We start from the raw sequence: 20,640 nt of genomic DNA, 5'->3' as shown, positions 1-20,640 counted from the left end.
ATGACATTGCGTCGAAATAAAAGCTAAAAATTAAAAAAAAATAAATTAATAAACTATTAATTTATTTATTTAACTGAAAATAAAAATTACTTAATTATAAAATTGTAAAAAATAGGTAAATTTTTATAAATAAATTAAAGAAAAAGCGATTAAAATTTAATAGACAATAAAATAATGAAGAGTCAATGCCAAACAGCTGAAAAAATTAATTAGATTTTTTTTTAAATATTCAGTTTGTATTTTTAGACCCATAATTACTTCAAGGGCATGTGCAATCATGATAATTGAAAGTACTATACGGGGATTGTCATTATGTCGCTGACACAATGACTTTTACTACTGAGTTTTTTACAAATCAATTTATTAATTATTACTGATTAATTATTTTAAATTACGGCGAGGATAATTTATTTAATATTTAATTTCTCAGTGACTCATCTAAGAGCTAAATATTTATTCATACAGATAAAATTTTTTTAATTGACATTATTGAGTGTGAAGAATATTAAAATTTAATTTATTTATAAAAATCTGATTAATTATAAATATTGTTAAACAATCTAATAAAAAATAACTAAATAAATGCTCAATTAATGAACCTCGTTTTTAATTATTCATAAATAAAATATGATGTATTTCTTCTTTATTATTAAAAAGACAACTTCAAGTTAAAAAAAAAATTGCCAGCATGGATTTAAAAAAATTGTTGGTTAAATTTAAAATGTATAATATAAATATAATTATGCTCGAGGAGCAGGTGATTATGGAAGCGATTATTGATCGCTTCTAATGCTCGGGGACTTGCGCGCTTCAGTATTTTGGCGTCGACAACACAAACGTCATGTTTTATTTAGACTTTTGTATTTTTATCAAATTAGTAGTGATATTAAATTTTGCAAACAGTGAAAATTTATTGGTCCAGACCGGGAAATTCTCGGAAGACGATGTGCAAATTTGCCTGGACAGTTTTGCAGTCCACACGGACAAAATAATACGGACCCAAGACTCACTAACTCTCGGGGCCAAGTATCTGATGGAGACCGAGGTGGACAATCGACAAGATTGTTTGAAACTTTGTTGCAAAACCAATGAGTGCGATGTTTTTGTCTTTGAAGAAAAGGTTTTATTTTATTTCTTCATTTTATTCAGAATTATTTTTTAATCTAATATTCGATTAAATATAATCTTATTATTGGAGTTGTATAGATTCATAATATTTATCACAATTAAATTTTTTATCCAAAAAAATTATGTAATTAATTTACTGAATTGTCAACTTTAAATTTAATGATAAAATTAAAAATTCATGGGTTATTATTTATCGTAAAATATTTTTTTAAATTCTTGTTGTAAAAAAATTAGAACATGGTTGTTGTAAATTTTTTAATTTACAAGAATAAAATAAACAAAAAATTTTATTAAACAATTAATACTGTATTTCTTTAAATTCTAATTATAGAAAAAGTTTTTTTAATAGTTTAATATAAATTTTATTACTATTAAAAAAATTTAATAATAAAATTTTATAAAAATCTCACTAGAGTAATAAATTAAAAAAAAAAAATCTCCAACAACCAAGACCCAATTTTTTTATTGTACCAAAACAATTTTTTATCTAAAAAAAAACTAATCCTATAAACATTTCCCAGAAACAAGGAAGCTGTTATTTATTCCACTGCGGGCCGCCTCACGACTTCAAATGTAAATTTACCAGCCACGTAAATTACAGCAGCGCAGTGCTGACGAATCTGAACATCAGATCTCACACGCACTCGGAGGAGCAAATGCGTCATAGTCAGCAGGAACACGAGCTGAAATCGCTGAGAAAAATGGTGGAGAGACCACTGGAATACTCGTACACGCCAGCGTCAATAGTAATCCAGCCAGCGACGGAAATTCCAGAGGTGATAAAGCCGATCCCGACTACCTCTCGACCAATCAAGCCTGGATGCAGCCGAAACCAGTACGAGTGTCGCAGCTCCCACGATTGCATAGCAATTTACAACGTCTGCGACGGGATTCCCCAGTGTTCGGACGCCTCCGACGAGGCCAGCGACCTGGGGTGTCCAACGGAAAAACCCACGTCTCCCCCGGTCGCCGGACCGCCCAGACCACCTCCCCCGCCTCCAGAGCCTCCGGTTCATGAGCCTCCGGCCCTCGAGCTCAAGTATCCTCTCCATTATAAATACCCACCCGTACAAAGGTTCGGGAATCCCGAGCTTGCCAAAACCTGGCACCAGGTCTACCCCCAGCAGACTGTCCAGTATTCTCTACCTCAAGTACCTAACTACGGACTCGGCTATGTCAACGCCTGGGACTATCGGCAGATGTACGACCAGCAGACGGCTTTTAACAAAGACGCTTTTCCTGTAAATCCGAAAGACAACGGGCTCATACCGCACTACGTGGAAAGGCAGCATATTTTTAATCATAAAAGACCTGGGGGTGATAATAATCCTGAAGAAACTCCTTACCTTGACCCCGAACGCTACGATCCTTACTACCCCAGGCAGCTCCACGAATCCTGGCAGCAACCAGGTCCTCTTCCAGATGCTCCCAAGTTAGTTGTCACCATTCCTCCCGTTAGTTTAGCGAGAAAAGAGTCTCGGCTTGATGGTAGTCATCCTGACGCTAAAAATGATAAGGTGATTAATTTATTTTTTCTAAAATTAACTTAGCTGACATTTAAAAATTTTTTTTTTATTGAAAAAAATTTAATTAAAAAATTCCACGTAAAAATTAAAAAAAAATTATTAGTGTAAATTTTTTATTGATTTTTTTTAGGAATCAGCTGATGGAATATCAACCAAGGAGACTGTCAGCATAAAAAAAGAGTTGGAGACTCAGAAAATTGTCAATAAGGAGGCTAAAATTTCTGGGGATAAAACTGAGCATTTGAGTGGTAAAAATAAAGACCTGGTGGACAATAAAAATGGACATGTTGAGAAAGTGAGTGAGAAAGCGGAGAAACATGAGGTGAGGGTTCATCACTATGCTGAGCACTTGCAGAGTCATAACAAAGATGTTAATAATGAAATATTGAAGCCCAGAGGAGCTGTGATATCTCTGGTGCTTGGGCTGACCGTCACTGCAATGATGGTCGCTTTGTTTACCTGTAGATTGAGGGGGCTGAGGAAAAGGGGCAAGCGACATGGACCTTTTGCCCATGACGCTGATTATCTAGTCAATGGAATGTATCTGTAATATATTTATGTTGATGTTATATTTAATGTCTTATTTTTTTCTTACCTTTGGTCATTATTTGTGATACTAAATTAGCAGACATTTGATAATTTTTTATTTTTTTGATCAATAAAAATTACACTTGGAATTTTTTTAATTTTCTACATGCCAAATTTTTTTTTTTTTTATTTTTTTCGGCTTCATTCATATTTTGAAATTTTTGGACTTACCGGTGAGAAGTTTGAGATTGAATTTTGGAATTATTAGTCTACTCTGACTAAATTATCATCAAATCATTGTAAAATATCGTCTAAAATTAATTTTCATAAATACGAACAATAAAAAATCATTATTTGTAATAAATAAATTAATAATTGTCCATTTTTCATGAATTTTCTTGAAGAAGAAAAAAGAACAAGTCACCGCCGCGCCATTTTCGGAAAAACTAGTTCTTTATTTCGCCTGTAGGGGGCGCGCTACTTAAGCGCGCCAATTTTGAAAGCTGTAAATATAGTTGCAGTCACACTTCATTAAAAAAATTGAATAACTTAAAAAAAAAAAACTTGAATAACTTTTAAAGAATTAAAATAACTTATTTTATAACAGCTGAGAAAAAAAAATGAATAATTATAATTAAAGTGAAAAAAAAATGACAAGTAAATAATAAATTTCGGTAAGTTTAAAGGTTAAAGTTATATAAAAAAGTTTCTAAGTGTATTTTATAGTAAACGTATACAGTCAAAAAATCATTAAATTCCACTAATTAATTAATAATTATTATTATATAATTTAATAACGCAATTTATAGTCTAAGATAAAGCCCATGCATTGGAATTGCTTTTATTCATTTATTATTATTATTATTATTTAATCAATTATTTATACTTGTAAAAAACGAGTACGTTAGAAAATAATGATTAAAATAAAAAAAAAATCTTAAAACTACTGCTACAAATAATAAAATAAAAAAACAAGAGAGAGCTCGTTAAAACAAAAAGTATGCATTATAAGTTACACGTCTTTTTGTCTATTTTTAAATACAATATATTACAGTGAAACACACAATTATAATTTATTGTTATTAATTATTATGTCTAGTATTTTTCATAATCTTACGCATTATTACTTTAGTATTAATATTATTATTATTATCAATTATTGTAATTATAATTATAATTTCTATTATGCTGGAACTCAAGTATTAGAGTCAGCAAAGTCGTGTAATGGGAGACTAATTATAACATTTAATTTATTATTTTAAAACTTCCTTTTTCACTGGACCAACTTTTACTTTTTTCATCCTTCTTTTTATTTATTATTTTTTTTAATGATACTAAACTTCAGTGGCTGTGCAACAGTAACTATAATTGTAATAAATAATTAACATAAAGATAAATATTATGTTACTGCGGCAGTGTGCATTTCGGACTTTTTTTTTTTTAAAAAAACAATTTTAATAAAATTGTTTAATTTTTAATTATTTTTTTACCTTCTCATTAAAGTCTTACCTCCATTTTTTCCAATCATCCTTTTTTTAACTCAAGGAGAATCGTTAGTTACAAAAGTTTCAAGTTTAATTTTACGGATTTTGGTATATTATTATTATTATTATTATTGAAATATTTATTAGTTTTTATAATAATAATTATCATTAATCAGTTAATTGTATTATTTATGAATTATACAAATTATTAAATCGGTAAAAAAATTATAAATTAATTTTATTCATTTAAATTACTTAATTTTATTATTGTTAAACCTTTAATATTTTTTAATTATTTTTTGTTGATATTTTATTAAAAATTTTTATTTAACTAAATTACTAAATAATCTCAAAAATAAAACGAGTAAAAAAATTTATTGACAAAAATAATTGATCAAAAAAAAAAAAAAAAAACTAACGAACCTCCTCAAAAAAAATTTTTTTTACTTTCTATAATTTAATTATACGCATTTAATGTCTGGGTGAATTACATTAAGGATTTTTGTCACGCTGCCGACAGGATTACACGTCTAATTAGTGACAGTTTATAACAAATAGCATTTGCACATAAAATAAAAATTAAAACATTATTCAAACAGTATATTATTACAAAGTTTGTTTATTTTTTTTATCTATTAGATTTGCCATTAACGTTTATATTTTATTTTTAATTAATAATAACTTTACTTTTAATAATAATTATTATTTATTTGCTTTTCATCTCTATCAATGTATATTTATTTATATATTTATATAATATGAGTATTTTTTAATATGTTGAAATTTTTTTTTTAATTTTTTAATATTTTTTTTTGTTTGACATACTTAACTACGGCTCACAACTAATTATCAATGGTAATAGATCCTTAAAACATTCAAAACAAGTTTGGAAGTGGAGTACATACAAAAAAACCTATCTAAAAAAAAAAATAACGTAGAACATGAGTACAAAAACCGCTTCACATGATTTATCCGCTAATTTTAACAAAGACTCGTAGTTGAAAACGTATTTTGTGATTTTTTTTTTTTTTTTTTTTTTAATTATTGTGATTTTTTTCCTGTTTGTTTAGTTTTCTGTTATTTACTTTTAAAATATCACTTACGCGAATACCTTAGCAAGTGCATCAGCTCCGGCGCTCGCGATAAACGGTAACGATGGATGAAACGCAACGTCTAAAATACTTTCATCGAATTTCTTACGATGTGCTGTTATTTCTTGTACGCAAGTCTTGTTATCAATATTCCATAATCTTATACTGCAATCATGACCTAGAAAAAAAAAAAATAAATAAATAAATAATTTTATTTCTATTTTAATAAATAATTTTTATTTAGACTAAAGCTAGCTGAAGCAGTCGAGTTTGATTAAATATTAATCTCGATACATCAATCAGTTGATTGGGTCGAGGTTTAATTAATTAAATCTATCACGGTTGCTATGAGAGTAAAAATAAAATTCATAGTCTATAATAGTGGTGATATAAAAATAAAAAATAATAATAATACGTACTGCCTGATAGTAAATAGAGCCCGTGGGGATCCACAGCGAGACTAGTGACGGCGTCCAAATGCGCGACCATAGCGTGTGCAAGACTGGCACTGCGATGATCATAAAATCTAATGTGTCTGTCTTCATGAGCCGCAACAATTAACGATTGTAGTGGGTGGGCTACTACGCGATTAATGCCTTTAGTACCATTGCCCTCGAGTCGCGATACAACGGCTCCTGTTTCGGCGTCGAATATTAGACAAGCAGCTTCGTAAGCTACTACTATTTTGTGTGGTTCATCTCTTACAAAATCTACAGAAGTTGGAATGCCATCTGAAAATTAGGATTATTTTTATTAAATTTAAAAATTAATAATAATAATTTATAAATAAATTGAATAATTAATAATAATAAAAAAAAAAAACAAATACCTTGTTCAGAAGTATACGTATTAAGCAATGGTACTTTGCTCTGTGGATTCCACAGCTTAACTGTACCATCAGCACTCACAGACAGCAACTGTGACCGTGGATGGAACATACTCAGTCCCCAAACAGCGTCAGTGTGTCCAGTCAACGTCTGACTGAGTACTCCGGGCTCATATGAGTCGTAGGGATCAATATTACCTGAAGGTACTGACCAACAGTGTATCATACTGTCAAGTCCGCCGCTGTAGCAGCGATTCCCGGAGTTACACATTGCCAAGCACAACACCGGTCCTGTGTGCGATCTGAATGTGTAGAGCGGCTCGACGTCAAGAGACGCGGATTTTTTAGCCGGGACTGTTTTTTGCAGATTCCACAATTTCAGAGTGTGATCATCGCTCGCTGTTATCAGTACTGGATCTGTTGGGTGGAAGACGAGGGATCTTACGCAATCAAAGTGAGAACGTAAGATGTTCTTCGCGTTCCATGTTTTTCTAAATATTTCTCTTGGCGCAGCTGACATCTGCAAATTTATTTTGTCATTCTATTTTATTTTTTTATCTTTTTTCTAAGTGTAAATAAATTTATTTATTAAATAAAAAAACTTACGTCGTAGGTTACTTCCGCATCATTATTGACAGTCAATTGGGCTAAATCGCCGAGCCTCTCCATTGCTGCAAGACGCTCTTCTGATTTTGTTGGAGCTAAAATAAATTTAATTAATTAAGTAAATCTATTTATTATTTAATAAATCAAAATCCTATTTATTTATTGCTCGTATAAATAAATTAATTAATTAACAAACCGATATAATTAGAGTGAAATGTCATGGCCGGTTTGGGTTGCAATTGATCTTCTGTTTCTGTAAGAAGATTCAATTCATTGAATACTTCTTCAGCCTCGACATCGACATCTTCAACCAACATTATCGATTCCTTATTTTGCTTCTGCTTCTTTACGTCTTGATCGTACAACTCATCTTCATTCTCGACGTCCTCTTCCTCCACGTCAATGTCAGTGTGAGCGAGAAATTCAAAGTTAGCCATCACAGATGCCTCTGTGTCGAATATTATTGCTTCCGTGAGTGATGATGGCTGCTGCTATAATGATTTTCTTTATCAATTAATCGATAAGGGCAATTAAAAAAAAAAAAAAAAAAAAAAAGAGAGAGAGAGAGAGAGAGCACAATACGGGCTACGTAAAAATAATCGCATGTGCATGACTGTTTAAGTGTACGTGTGTCTACAAATAATGCTAATTATTTATTTTAAACTATACTAATATTTAAAATAAATATAGGAGATATTTTAATTTATTTTAACTGGGTAATTAAATTTTATAATAACTACTGACATTTTTTTCCCGCTTTCGTCATACTATACCTACTTCCTCACAAATGTGTAACTATGTAAGGTGTAGAAAAAATTCATTAAAATGTAATATTGTTGTGTATTAAGTTTATAAAATAAAAATAATTAAATTAAATTAATAAATAAATAAATAAATAAAAAAATTGACTAGTTTTGTTATTTACCTCTACCTTTTTTGCTGCTACACTTCGTTTGTAGTTAGTATTATACCGCACACGTTTTGTTGCCGTTTCGTTACCATTTATAGCCGGTGTATGAATCTCTTCGGTATCAGCATTATTATTTAAACCGAGTAATGAACGTACTCGATTTGATCTTACATCAATAATTGTGTCAGTGTATCCGATTTCTTGTAAATATCTAAATTTTTTTTAATTTTATTATTTTTTAATATTAATCTTAAATTATTGCTTGTAAATTTATTCTATAATTTTTTAATCATTTTTAAAAATAATAAATGCAATTTTTTTTTAAATAAATTTTTTTGTTAAAAAAAAAAATTAAAAAATCTTCAAGACTGCTATCTTTAATGACATTATTATTTAACAAATAGTTTTGTAACTAATTTAATAAAGTAAAGAGTTTAATACTTATTTAAAAAAACATTTGAAATCATATATAAAAGTATTAGATAGAGAACTTTTGAGGCTTCCTTTCAAGATAGTAAATAAATAAATAAAGCGTCCGTTCCGATGATAAGCTCTTAACATAGTTAATGATCAATTGTTTAGCGCAATATAAACTCTAAGTAGATATTAATTATTATCTTACTCTCGTAATAACTGACGTCCTTGTCGCCATGATATATTACTGACGGATGAAAAGAATGCCTCGTCATCAGCACCACCACCTTCAGATCCATCACCTGTGGTGCTCTCCTCGTATAGAGGCGGCTTTCCATCCCCCTCGATTCCAATATCCGTTCCATATTTCAATACATGGTATTTTGCCCTTCATAAAAATAATAAAAAAAAAATTAAACTTATTTTATCGATTTATTTTTCCAATTTTCAATTCGGTAAAAATTGGCTTTGAATTTTTGGAGTAAATAATTAATAAAATAAAAATATTACCTTTCTTGTTTGAGAGCATACTCAAGCATTTTTATCCTTCTTACTAAATCATTTTTCAAATTTTCTTGAGCTTTTCTTTCTCCTTGTAAAAAAGCTATTCTAGCCTACAAAAAAAAAATTTTATTATAAAAATATTTTATATAAAAAAAAATTATTTTTTAATTTGACAGTAAAGATTAATTAATTTAGCGCTTACTATTTTTAGCTTAATAAATTAAAAATCAATTGCAATCATTATAAATCAAACTCTTACATTCTGATCTTATCAATACATTTTATTATTTACGCTGACAACGTGTAATTGCTCTAGTACATAGCATTTCATTGCAATGTAATAAAATTTCTATTTATTATCATTAAGATAAAAATAAAAATACTATTTATATACTTGTTAACATAAATTAAATCGGCAATTAAATACTTTTACTCCATTTTAACAATGGCTAGAAATTTTCAAATTTAAATTTTAAATTAAATGAAACTTTTATTGTCTCAAATTACATTTTTTTTTTTTTTTTTTTTTTTTTATTAAATTTTATCAAAATTTTTTATGAAAATTAATTAATTTATTTATTAATTGACACACATTTTGATGGTAAAATAAAATAAAATTTAACGCGTCAATAAAAATAGTAAAAAATTATGATACTGAAGTTAACCGTCAACGGTCAATTTAAAAAAATTTTTTAGAAGTTCTTTTTATTGAAAAATTATTTAAAAAAAAAATTTCACATGTAGAAAATTTAAAAAATTACTCATGCAATTTTTTAAAAATATTTTTTTGTTCTAATTTGATTATTAAAAAAAAAATTAAAAATGTTGGCTAACTTTACTATTATACTTCAGTGTCATAAATAATTCTCTTAAAAAAATTTTCTATTTCCCCTCAATAATGTTTATGAAAACTAAAAGCTGATCGGCTATTTTCAGCATCAAAGTAAACTTTAATTCCTCAAAAAATCAATCGAATAATTTGATAAAAATAAATAAAACAGCGCATTAATGATTATTTGATGACCGAATCTAAAAAAAGGAAATAAAAATGATATCAGCCGTTAAAATGTCAGATGACAATTAAAACAAAGTCAAAAGCTAACTATATAAATAATAAACCAGCAAATTGGATAAAATAAAATATTGAATTTAAAAATAAAAAAAATAATAAATAAAATAAAATGTAAAATAAAATAATAAATACCTGAAATTCAGCTCTGTCTAATTCCCATTGGGATCTGTCAAGCTCAAAACGAGCCCACTCGTGCTGTATGAAGTGTAGAATTCCAGGCATCGAGTACTGTGGTCGTTGATCTTTATTATTACCATTACCACTAGCATTATCACTGTTTTGATGTTTGTCATTTGAAGGTGACACATTAACACCAGCTGACGACAATGGTCCATTGTGATTTTGTGAAGTTGAACTGGAGTTATCCTCCATTATGGGACCGCAACACTGGCTGGGCACCTTCATTTCATGACACGGCGGCCATTACAGCAACTGTGCCTTTTTACCCTCACTAACACACGACACCAACAAACACCATCACACTGCTCCCTGGGTGGAACGTGTGCAAGAACGAGACAAAGATACTACTTCACTTTTCTTCCCTCTCCCTTCTTTCCTCGTCTCCGTTTTCTTCTCCCTCCTTGTCTTTCTCAGCTCTGAAAAGATATTGCAAGATGCTTCAAACCTTGATCGTATCCACACATCAAACTCACACTTACCGCTTGCCTAGACTCGGACTAAATAAATACTTGACAAATACACTCACTAATTACAGCAATAAGTACATTTATTTATTCAAATACTTGCTCGAGTCTCGAATGTTAAATTATTAGTTAGATCTAGATCTCTGGTACTCACTTAAAGCCCACTAAATTCAATCTTCAATCGCGAATCGCGAATTACGAATATTAACACCGGGTTCTCAGGATTATTTATCATTGCACGGATAAAAATATATATCGAATAAATATCTCCGTTGATTGGATGTTTAATTGAGAGTCGACCAATCACAGCTGACCACTTTTCTCTACTGTCGTTTTTTGTGGACACTTTTTAAGCTTAGTTAAAAAAAAAAATCAAAATAAATATTGTTATTTTTTTAAAAACAGCTGATCGATTTTTTATTTTTTAAAAAAGTGAAATTACATTTTTTTTTATTTAAAAATTTGAAGTTGTCAATTATTATTATTATTAATATTTAATTAATTTTTTAATTTAATTAAAACAATTAAACTGACACTTTGACTGTCAACATATTTATATTTTCCCGCAAATTTAAAACCCACCAGATGGCGCGAAATAAAAATCGATAAGCGCACATCGATATCTGCGTAAATAATTGACGCGCAGCTAAACTAAATGACCGCCATTTTGTACCATCAACATTATCGTTCGTGTGTTCAGGCGACAAGCATTTTGTAATCACATTCTATAATAAAATAATATACACAGCGTCGTTTTTACATTTAAAGGACAGCTATTTAATTTACAGTATGCACGTGTGAATAAATTAAAATATATATCTATATAAATATATTAAACATCATCATTTTTAGAGTTAGTTTGGTGAGTTTGCTATTTTCTAAGGAACAAAATTATTATAGTAATTAATCATTACTATACATACATATATCTACGTCTCTTTTATTCGATATAACACGTCAATATATCTATATATACTAATAGATATAAAACATGGAAATACTTTCTGGTAATGGCGACCATTTATGATATTTACACAGTCTTCAATAAATAATTGTTTCCATACACAATTATTTCAATAAAATCGTCTCGCATGAATTTTTTTTTTTTTTTTTAATTAAATAATTAATTATTACATTTTATGACACTGAAGTTGGCAGACATTAAAAATTATTTTAAAATTTTATAATAATGCAATTATTATAAAAAAAATTAAATTAATAAAAATTACAAGTGAAAATTTTTAGAAGCATTTTTTTATTGTAATTGATTTTAAATTGTTATTAAAATTTTTAAAATTGAAAGCTGACGGTTAACTTCAGCATTATTACATTTTGAACCTTGCGACGATTATTTACAGTAAATTTCTTTTTATATTTTTATCGCCCTATATTTTATTTTATATAATATAAAATAATATATATATTCAATAAAAAAAAATAAAATTTTGAGTATTAATTAAATAAATAAAATGTGTGTATGTGTGTGTGCAAAAAGGGAGGGATGTAATTATTTTTAAAAATGAGTGTTAAAAAAAAAAATGATCAGTAATAAAAAATAAAAAAAAATTCTATTTAAATTTAATTTGCATTAATTGAACGAGAAAAAAGTTCATCTGAAAGAATCAACGTCGGAAACAAAAACAAAAATGATTGTGTTGCAGGATAATTAGGCAGCAGTGGATGTGTTTTTCTGATATTTAAGCTGATTTACACAACATGACCACAATAATTTTGGAGTGCACTTACGAAGATCGAATTTAATGAATTTACTGCAAATCGATTACGTATTTTTTCGTTGCCGCAATTGAAAATAAAATTTTAATTGAAACAAACCCTGCGAAATAATTATAAGCGACGTTGTTTTACTGCACCGGTATCCAGAGTCCAGATATTTGTCTCTCAAGTTCCTGCTAAGGTAATTCGATTCAAAGTAATTCAAATGTAATAAAACAAATAAGTATTTATTTAAAATAATTTCTCATCATTGACAATATTTTATTCACTTATTTTATTTTTTATTTTTATTACAATACTAAGCTGTTTTTTTTTTTTTTTTTTTTTTTTTTTTTTTAAATAACATTTATTATATATTTTAAAGTTTTTATTTTATTTATATATCCTGAGGTAAGTAATAAGTTACCGAGCCGAGAATCGAGGATTTTAATTATCTCCTAGAGGTGTAATAAATATCAGAATAAACTTTTTTATCAACTTCTTACACTTGAATACATTCCCGGAGATTTGAATAAATAATCTGGCCGGATAAAATTACTGTTAATTTCTCTGTATCTAATAAGATTTCAGAGGTTTATTTATTTATTGATCAGCTTACTTTTTTATTCAAAAGATTAATCAACTGTGAATTGTAAGCTCTGACTTTTTAGCTATTATCAAATATTTAATACTGTTACCAAGCTGATTTTAAATTACATACTACAATTTACACCGAAAAAATTAACTTGATAACAGTATTTGGATTCGGTCTATTGATTTATAAATTTATATTCCGTTTAATAAATATCACTAAAGACTATTTGATAAGAAAACATTTTACGGATAAGTATCCGGTGATTTTAAAATCAAATAGCAGAGTTAAAAACTCTGCTAATATAATTTTATTTTAAATAATTGGAACCAGCTCTTATTTTTTTATTCAGACAGTTATCAATTTTTTTTTAATTAATCAATTAAATGATTTAATTAAAAAATTACCTGATAACAGTACTTAAAATTATTCAGTCTATTCTTCTTGAAATTATACAAATTAAGCACAGTGTGATTTTTAAACACAAATTTTTTTAATTTAATTATTTAAAAATTAACAATTTAAATTTGCAGGATGAAAAAAATTTTTTATTAAAATATAAATAAAACTTGGCACCTTTATTTACTCAAAAAAAAAAAAAAAAAAATTCTATTGTGATACAAATTGAATGCGAGTGGAGTGTGAGATGGGTTGGCTATTAATCATAAACTAAGTATCAATGTGTACCAGCATTGAAGCTCTTATCTAATCAGCACTTGAATATCCATCTAATCGTTCTGACACGATCGTTATTAATACTTGTGATTGTCTAATAAAATAGCGGCGGTATTTTATGGAGCAGTAACTCATCGAAGGAGATTCAGCGTGCCTGAGGACGGAAACAATAATCTTTCACACAAATATATTCTTATCTATGCTTGACAATATTCTATTTAAATAATCTATATTATTAAGATTATTAAGAAAATAAGAAAAATTTTGTATCTAGGATAGTCGTATTATAAAATCGGCTTTTTTTTAGTGAAATTTAGTGTCATTGCAAAGGTCTTTCATATCATTTTCACCGATAATTAATTTATTATGATAAGTATTTATGCTGCATTTGAAAATGCTCTATCTCTAGATACATAATTAATAAATGACTTTGTATCTTGAGAACGATTGACATTTTTAAATATTTAAGCTCACCACGACATTATACTCATCGAGACCTTTCATTTGAGTACCCACATTAATTTTTCATATATTTATATATATTATATATATGTATATATGAAAAATATATGAAAAATGCATGTGGGTACTCAAATGAAAGGTCTCGATGAGTGTAACATCGGGATGAGCTTATATTTTAAAAAATGTCAATAGTTAAAAAAGTACAGCCCAATTTAACAAAAGTCATTATTTAATAAATCAAAATTTTATTTATTTATATCACATAGTGACTGCAAGGTTGCTAGATTTTATTATTTAAAAATTTCTTATGTCTGAAGCACAGAATACTTGTTGACTCTGAAATCTTTTTATGATTTCTCGATTGCTGGTGATCTTGCTGCTGGATAATTATTTATTGCTGCTGAAAAAATCTCGACGCTAGTTGCAATTACTTCAATTGACACTTGGTTCGTCTGCAAACAGAGGAATCTTTAATTAAAATAAGCTTTGTTAGTTTAAGATCGAATTTATTACTATTATTTACTATGACCGTCTTGAGCCGTTAAATTTTTATCTTAGAAGCATTTCAACAGTATATCAGAGAAATAGCAATAGTTATTAACAATAAATCTAAAATATTAAAAGTTTTGGTAAAAACCCTGACAATTAATTAACTCGTTCTTGACTTCCCTTCGGTTCCAGATATCAAATAATCGTGTTTATGTGTGCGTATTTGTAATTAGTCACACATAAGCTGAAAAATGAGCGTTATTATCAGGCTGCAAAATCTGGCGTGGTCTGCGAATGCACTGGACATTCGTCAATTCTTCCGCGGGCTCAGCATTCCCGAAGGCGGCGTTCACATTGTCGGCGGCGAATTGGGCGATGCTTTTATTGCGTTCAGGTAAAGTTGTTTTGTCTCTCAACAATCCACACAATTATTTTTAGAAAAAGCTGCTTCTATTTTTTTTATAAATTAAGTTGTACTTTTCTATTGTTTCCTCTCTTATAATAATAATAATAATAATAATAATCATAGTAGCACCATGGTGGCCACGTTATAATCACAAATCTTGGTCGTAATCGCCGTTGGGAAAATTATCATCAAGGAAAATTTTTTTTTTTAATTTTATTTTTCCTTTATTAAGTCCTAAAAGGCATAAGTTAATGGCAGGGTTACTCAATAAAATTATTTATAATTAATTAATAATATTGGCAGAGCTATAAAAATTTTTTTTATTAATTCTACTCTACTTTGAAAAAAAAAAATTAAATTAAGAGAAAAATTATTTGCTTGATTCTAATTTTTTTTTTCTGTGTATATAAACAAAAATTAAATAACTCAAGTAATTTTTAATCAATTTAATTAATAATAAATTAAATTTAAGTTATACATATTATTAGGATCATTATAAAAAATTATATAAAATTATCACTATCCAGAAATAAGAGTAAAGAAGCAAGAGAGCCAGCTGATGATGATTAAAGCAAAATATATCAAGTTTAATTAATATTTTCCCAATTATCACTATCTAAATCCCCCCAAAAAAAAAAAAAAAAATCTGTGGTCACCATGATCAATGTTAAAAAAAAAAAAAAAATTTTACTGCATCGTGGTATATTTTATTTTTCTCTAAAATTTAGCACCGACGAAGATGCGCGTCAAGCGATGATGCACGACGGGGGCAAAATAAAGGAGATGAAGATAAAATTACTCCTGAGCTCGCGAACAGAGATGCAAAAGGTGATCGAGACAGCTCGCCAGCAAACTCTGTCCCTGCAGTCGTTCATGCAGAACCCAGTCCCCGTCCCAGGAGTCCCAGTAATGAACCAGCACCTGCAGCCGCAGCACCAGCTCCAGATCAAGCCGCCGCAGGAAGTCAAAAAGGAGGAAGACTCCAAAGACAGAAAAGAGCGCCGCGAGCGTTCCAGGTCTCGCGACCGGTCTCGCTCCCGCGACAGAGACCGCGGAAGGGACCGCAACCGGGATCGCCGCCGCCGCGATCGTTCCCGGTCCAGAGACCGCGATCGCGACCGGCGAGACCGCGGAAGGCGTCGCAGAGACAACTCACGGTCGCGAGACCGCACCAGGTCCCGCGATCGCGACCGCGACAGCAAGCGCTACAGCGACCGCAGAAACAAGGACTCCCAGCAGGACAACGACGACACCAGCGACGTCGTCTGCGTGGGTCAGTTTTCCAAAGACAAGCCCATGCTCGGGAAAAACTCCAAGAGACACCCGACCATCGAGAACGGCATTTGGGAGGTTCCTCCCCAGACCCAGATGCAAATGATGATCGCACCTGGAATTCTAGGCGCTGGAATTGCCGCTATTCCTCATCAAGATCCCGAGCCTCGGGCTCTGGGATTCCCCGGCGCTGTTCCCGGAGTTTGTCCGCCTCCGCTCATGCCCGCACAGTTCCCTCTTAACAACGGTCTCAATTTGAGCATGCCTGGTATTAATAATTCTAATATTGCCGCGATTAATCGCGAGAGACACTCTTGGCCAGGAAATCCTTCGCCTGGAGGCAACGAATTGCCTCGTCTTAATGACTTGAGATTCCCGTCACGTCCGCCGGGTAATTTTGGCTCTGAAAATTTCAGTAACAACAGTAATAATAATGCTAATAATCCTAATAATGCTAATAATAGCAATAATAATAATAATAATAATAATAATAATCCTAATGCTAATTCTAGCGCTAATAATATTAATAGAGACTATAATAACAGCAATTATAGAAATACCCTTAGAAATAACAGCAACAACCATTCCTTAATGACAAAAATGCAGGAACTAGACGGGCGACGTAACCCATACGCGTTCCAGTCCTCGAACTACAGCGACCTCTACACCTCGGAACGTGGTTCCAATTCTGGGAACAATGGAAGATTTGAAGGCAAAGGGGGAAACTGCATTGAAGTAAGAAATATGCCGTTAAACGCGTCTTACAGTGACATCCGTCACGCGTTCCAGGGTATTTTTATCCGAAAAGACGGGCTCAAGCTGATAAACGACACTCATGGAAACAGAGTCGGCATTGCTTATATAAAGTTCAGCAAGCCGGAGGGCAAAGAGCTCGCGATGAACACTCCGAGGTTCGTAAGAGGCTCTGAAGTGGAGATCTGCTCGCTTGATGAGAGTATTTTCGACAAGGCCGTGGATTCTTACAACCCCGATCGCGAGGGGCCTAGTAATAATAACATTAATAATAATTTGATTAATAGTAGTAGTAGTAGTAGTAGTAATATTAATATTAACAATAACAGCAACAGCAGTGTTGAAGATTTGCCGTCAGATCCTCAAAACTCCTCGTGTATTTTTATAAACGAGCTGCCGAGCTTCGCCAAAGAAATGGATATCGCTAAAATGTTCCAAGACTGGAAGATAAACGACCTGTTTATAACTTCTTCCACGGCGTTGCTGTCCCCGTCGTCGAAGGACGACTCTGTCCAGGTTGGAGCTTTTGTACAGTTCTCCAGAGTCGAGGACGCAAAAGCCGCGCTGAGTTCCTCGCTTAAAATTGGGCCGATTCCCATTACTGCGGTTAGTATTCCGGAGGACAAGTTTGTCAAGGCGAAGAGGATCCACGAGCAAGAAACGCTGAGCAATAACAGCTCTAATGCAGACAGCGGCAACACTCCGGATTGTATTATCATTCGAGGGCTTCCGTTCCAGACCGGAGACCGGGATATCTTGGACTTCTTCTCGGACATTGGAATTGTTCCCCGAAGGATCCACATGATGGTCAACAAGCACGGGACGCCAATGGGCGAGTGCTTCTGCGAGTTTGACGCTCCCGAAGAAGCGATCAGAGCTCTGGCCAAGAATGGTCTTCCAATGGGGAAGAGCTTCCCGACTGTCGAGTTGGTTTCGAGACACAAGATGCTGGACACCTTGGGAAACCCCGAGTCTTCTGGCGCCTCGGGCCAATGGATGGACCCCCAGCAGAATTTTCCGTTCAGCATGCATGAGTCCAGGCCCAGGGGGCCCCAGATGATGAACTACCACTCACCCAGATTTAATAATGGCTTCGGTATGCGTGGACTTCCTCCTCCTCCACCTCCTCCGCCCGGAATCATCAACATGCCCCTCAGACCTCTTGTTCCTGGGCTCACCAGCTCCGGATCTAATTCTGGGAACGGTTCCGGGAACAGGCCGCCCGCCATGGACTACGTTGAAGGCTTTGGAAAACCTGGATGTGTTCTCAGCCTGGAGAATGTTCCTTTCAAAGCGGACATCAATGAAATCATCGAATTCTTCGGGGACTTTGATATCAAACGCGAGCATGTCATTCGGCGGTACAACGAACGCGGAATGCCCACTGGAGACGCCCGGGTCGCTTTTTCTTCACCAAGTGAAGCTCAACGCGCTCTTAGGGAGCTCAGAAATTGCAAAGTTCGTGATAGGACTATCTACATGAAGCTCGCGTAAAATTATTAATTTATTTTTTATTATATTGATTAATATTATTTTTAAGATTGTTTTATACATTGATTAATGTGTAAATATTTAAGCTTCATTTTAATTAAAAAATAAAAAATTAAATTTTGTGTACACACTAATTACTTATTACATACTTGGCGTACTCACTATTGACTTGTGATTTATAGAAAAAATAAAAATACTTAGAGGTATTTTTTGGTTTAATTATATTTTTTTAGCGATAAAATGCGAAATGTGTATCGGAATAATTATTATTATATTTTAGTCTTACTCTATTACTTATATATCAATTAAGATAAATTATATATGTTATATGTTATAATATGAAATAAATCATCGCAATTATTTAGCGTAACAAACAAGTATGAGGGTCAAGTATTGTATTGTATATAATTGAGTCAGCTGCTATTTTTGGATAAACATATTTAATAGCAATAATAATAATAATAATAATAATAATAATTATTATTATTATTATTATTATTATTATTATTATTATTATTATTATTATACTGATCTGTATAAATAATTACTACTATTGAAGGCGATGTAAATTTATTTCGTACGGACTCAAGATAACTATTAACATTTGTTATGTAAGTTTAGAATAAGGCAGTGTATATATTAGGAATCCGAATAAAGAATCCTAAAATAATAATTAATGATGTGATTATTTTAACTAGCTTGTAATTTTTTTTAATTTTAAAAATAGGCTATTGACTATAAAAAATAAATTTAGGAATTTTTGTTGGGTGTTATTCATATGTTAATTTCTTCTTTTATTATTTTTAAGTCATCATTTTTGTGTTAAATCCATTTTTAAGTAGTTGTAGACACATAATTATAATTTATCGCTTTTGATTTTTTTTTTTTTTTTTTTTTTTTTTTTTATTTATTTTATTTATTGAGTGAAAATATTAAGTATCCATTCAATTTTTTTTTTTTTTAAGGTATTAATTTATCACTTTTATAGTTTTTATAGAGACTAAATTTAAGTAAGATAAATTCATATTAAATATATTTTATTATTTTATTTTTATGTAATAATTTTATTGTTAATTTTAATTTCTTCATCTATTTTTTTTAATCCAATAATAATCATAAAATCAATATTTTTTTAATTATTATTATTATGAATGGAAAATTTTTAGCAATGAAGAAATAAAAATAATAATAATAATAAAGAACCCTGACCAATAAATTACATAACAAAGAAGAAGAAAAAAATTTCTAGATTGCAACAAAATATTTATCTTCAATATTTACATATTTTTATCATTCCAAATAAAATTGATATCATAAACTACAAATAAATATAGATAAACCCAACAAAAATGACTATTGTATAAATATCAATAATTCTTATTCATAACTTTCAATAGTATCTATCAAATAAATATAAAAACTATAAACTAAAAATTTTTCCAAAAAATTATCGGATCAGAAACGCAGTGACATAAATACATTCAACAGAATATTACCATGGAGTAAAGTCTCCCTTTCTCCAAGTAGCAGCAGATACTTAAAATATAAAACTACTTGAGTATAAGAGTAGGCTGAGAAGTCTGGTATCGCCAGCATAGCATTATACTTATATATATATACCATACATCCAGTTGATTCTTGGTTGATTTTACAATCTCCATCTACCACAGTGTTCTCCATCTCCGCATTCAAGTGTGATTCATGTGTGGCATGGTACCGCGTTGGTAAAAGTTTCAGTCAAGCTAGTGTCACTCATAGAGCCGCTGTCCGGCTGAATGTGTTAAAAAAGTTCGTCTCTGGTTCCAGCGGAAACCTTTTGTTCATATATCTTACTGCACTCAAGCATTAGTATAACATTACTTATTGCTATTATTATAAATTACAATATAATATCAAGTATATACATCGGTTATCTTGTTATATTTAATATTATATTATATTATATTATACATACACGTGTGATTACTTATACATACTTATATTCTCAGTCTTGCCTGAATAACTCTAGAGTCTTAGATAATATTAATATCAAGATTTTAAAAATTATCATTATT

General features: G+C 30.5%; 3 protein-coding genes across 6 annotated transcripts; 2 read left to right on the top strand and 1 right to left on the bottom strand.

Moving 5' to 3' along the window:
- Nucleotides 1-758: 758 nt before the first annotated feature.
- LOC141529095 (uncharacterized) lies at nucleotides 759-3,223 on the top strand. The gene is made up of 3 exons (XM_074245496.1): nucleotides 759-1,120; nucleotides 1,650-2,645; nucleotides 2,785-3,223. Exons 1-3 carry the CDS (start codon nucleotides 842-844, stop codon nucleotides 3,202-3,204), a joined length of 1,695 nt encoding a protein of 564 aa, XP_074101597.1. The 5' UTR covers nucleotides 759-841; the 3' UTR covers nucleotides 3,205-3,223.
- A 2,452-nt stretch (nucleotides 3,224-5,675) lies between these two features.
- On the bottom strand, nucleotides 5,676-10,921 carry Cka (Connector of kinase to AP-1). Of its 4 annotated transcripts, none has more exons than XM_074245483.1 (10): nucleotides 10,749-10,921; nucleotides 10,222-10,685; nucleotides 9,024-9,127; nucleotides 8,722-8,901; nucleotides 8,115-8,310; nucleotides 7,386-7,680; nucleotides 7,190-7,284; nucleotides 6,587-7,103; nucleotides 6,177-6,488; nucleotides 5,676-5,935 (listed from the first exon to the last, which is right to left on the bottom strand). In XM_074245483.1, the coding sequence occupies exons 2-10, from the start codon at nucleotides 10,492-10,494 to the stop codon at nucleotides 5,766-5,768; spliced, it is 2,142 nt and encodes a 713-aa protein (XP_074101584.1). In that variant the 5' UTR covers nucleotides 10,495-10,685; nucleotides 10,749-10,921; the 3' UTR covers nucleotides 5,676-5,765. The 4 variants fall into 4 exon arrangements, with proteins under 4 accessions (XP_074101584.1, XP_074101585.1, XP_074101586.1 ...); XM_074245484.1 differs by having other exon boundaries at nucleotides 7,386-7,677; XM_074245485.1 differs by having other exon boundaries at nucleotides 8,121-8,310.
- A 325-nt stretch (nucleotides 10,922-11,246) lies between these two features.
- LOC141529088 (uncharacterized) lies at nucleotides 11,247-19,259 on the top strand. The gene is made up of 4 exons (XM_074245479.1): nucleotides 11,247-11,595; nucleotides 12,395-12,648; nucleotides 14,857-15,058; nucleotides 15,799-19,259. The coding sequence occupies exons 3-4, from the start codon at nucleotides 14,916-14,918 to the stop codon at nucleotides 18,587-18,589; spliced, it is 2,934 nt and encodes a 977-aa protein (XP_074101580.1). The 5' UTR covers nucleotides 11,247-11,595; nucleotides 12,395-12,648; nucleotides 14,857-14,915; the 3' UTR covers nucleotides 18,590-19,259.
- The last annotated feature ends 1,381 nt before the right edge of the window (nucleotides 19,260-20,640 follow it).

This window comes from Cotesia typhae, unplaced genomic scaffold (assembly GCF_013202065.1).
Source record: "Cotesia typhae breed Kobodo isofemale line unplaced genomic scaffold, CoteBio_Ctyphae contig_44, whole genome shotgun sequence".
Taxonomy (NCBI): domain Eukaryota; kingdom Metazoa; phylum Arthropoda; class Insecta; order Hymenoptera; family Braconidae; genus Cotesia; species Cotesia typhae.
This window is presented reverse-complemented; position numbering and strand designations above follow the sequence as displayed.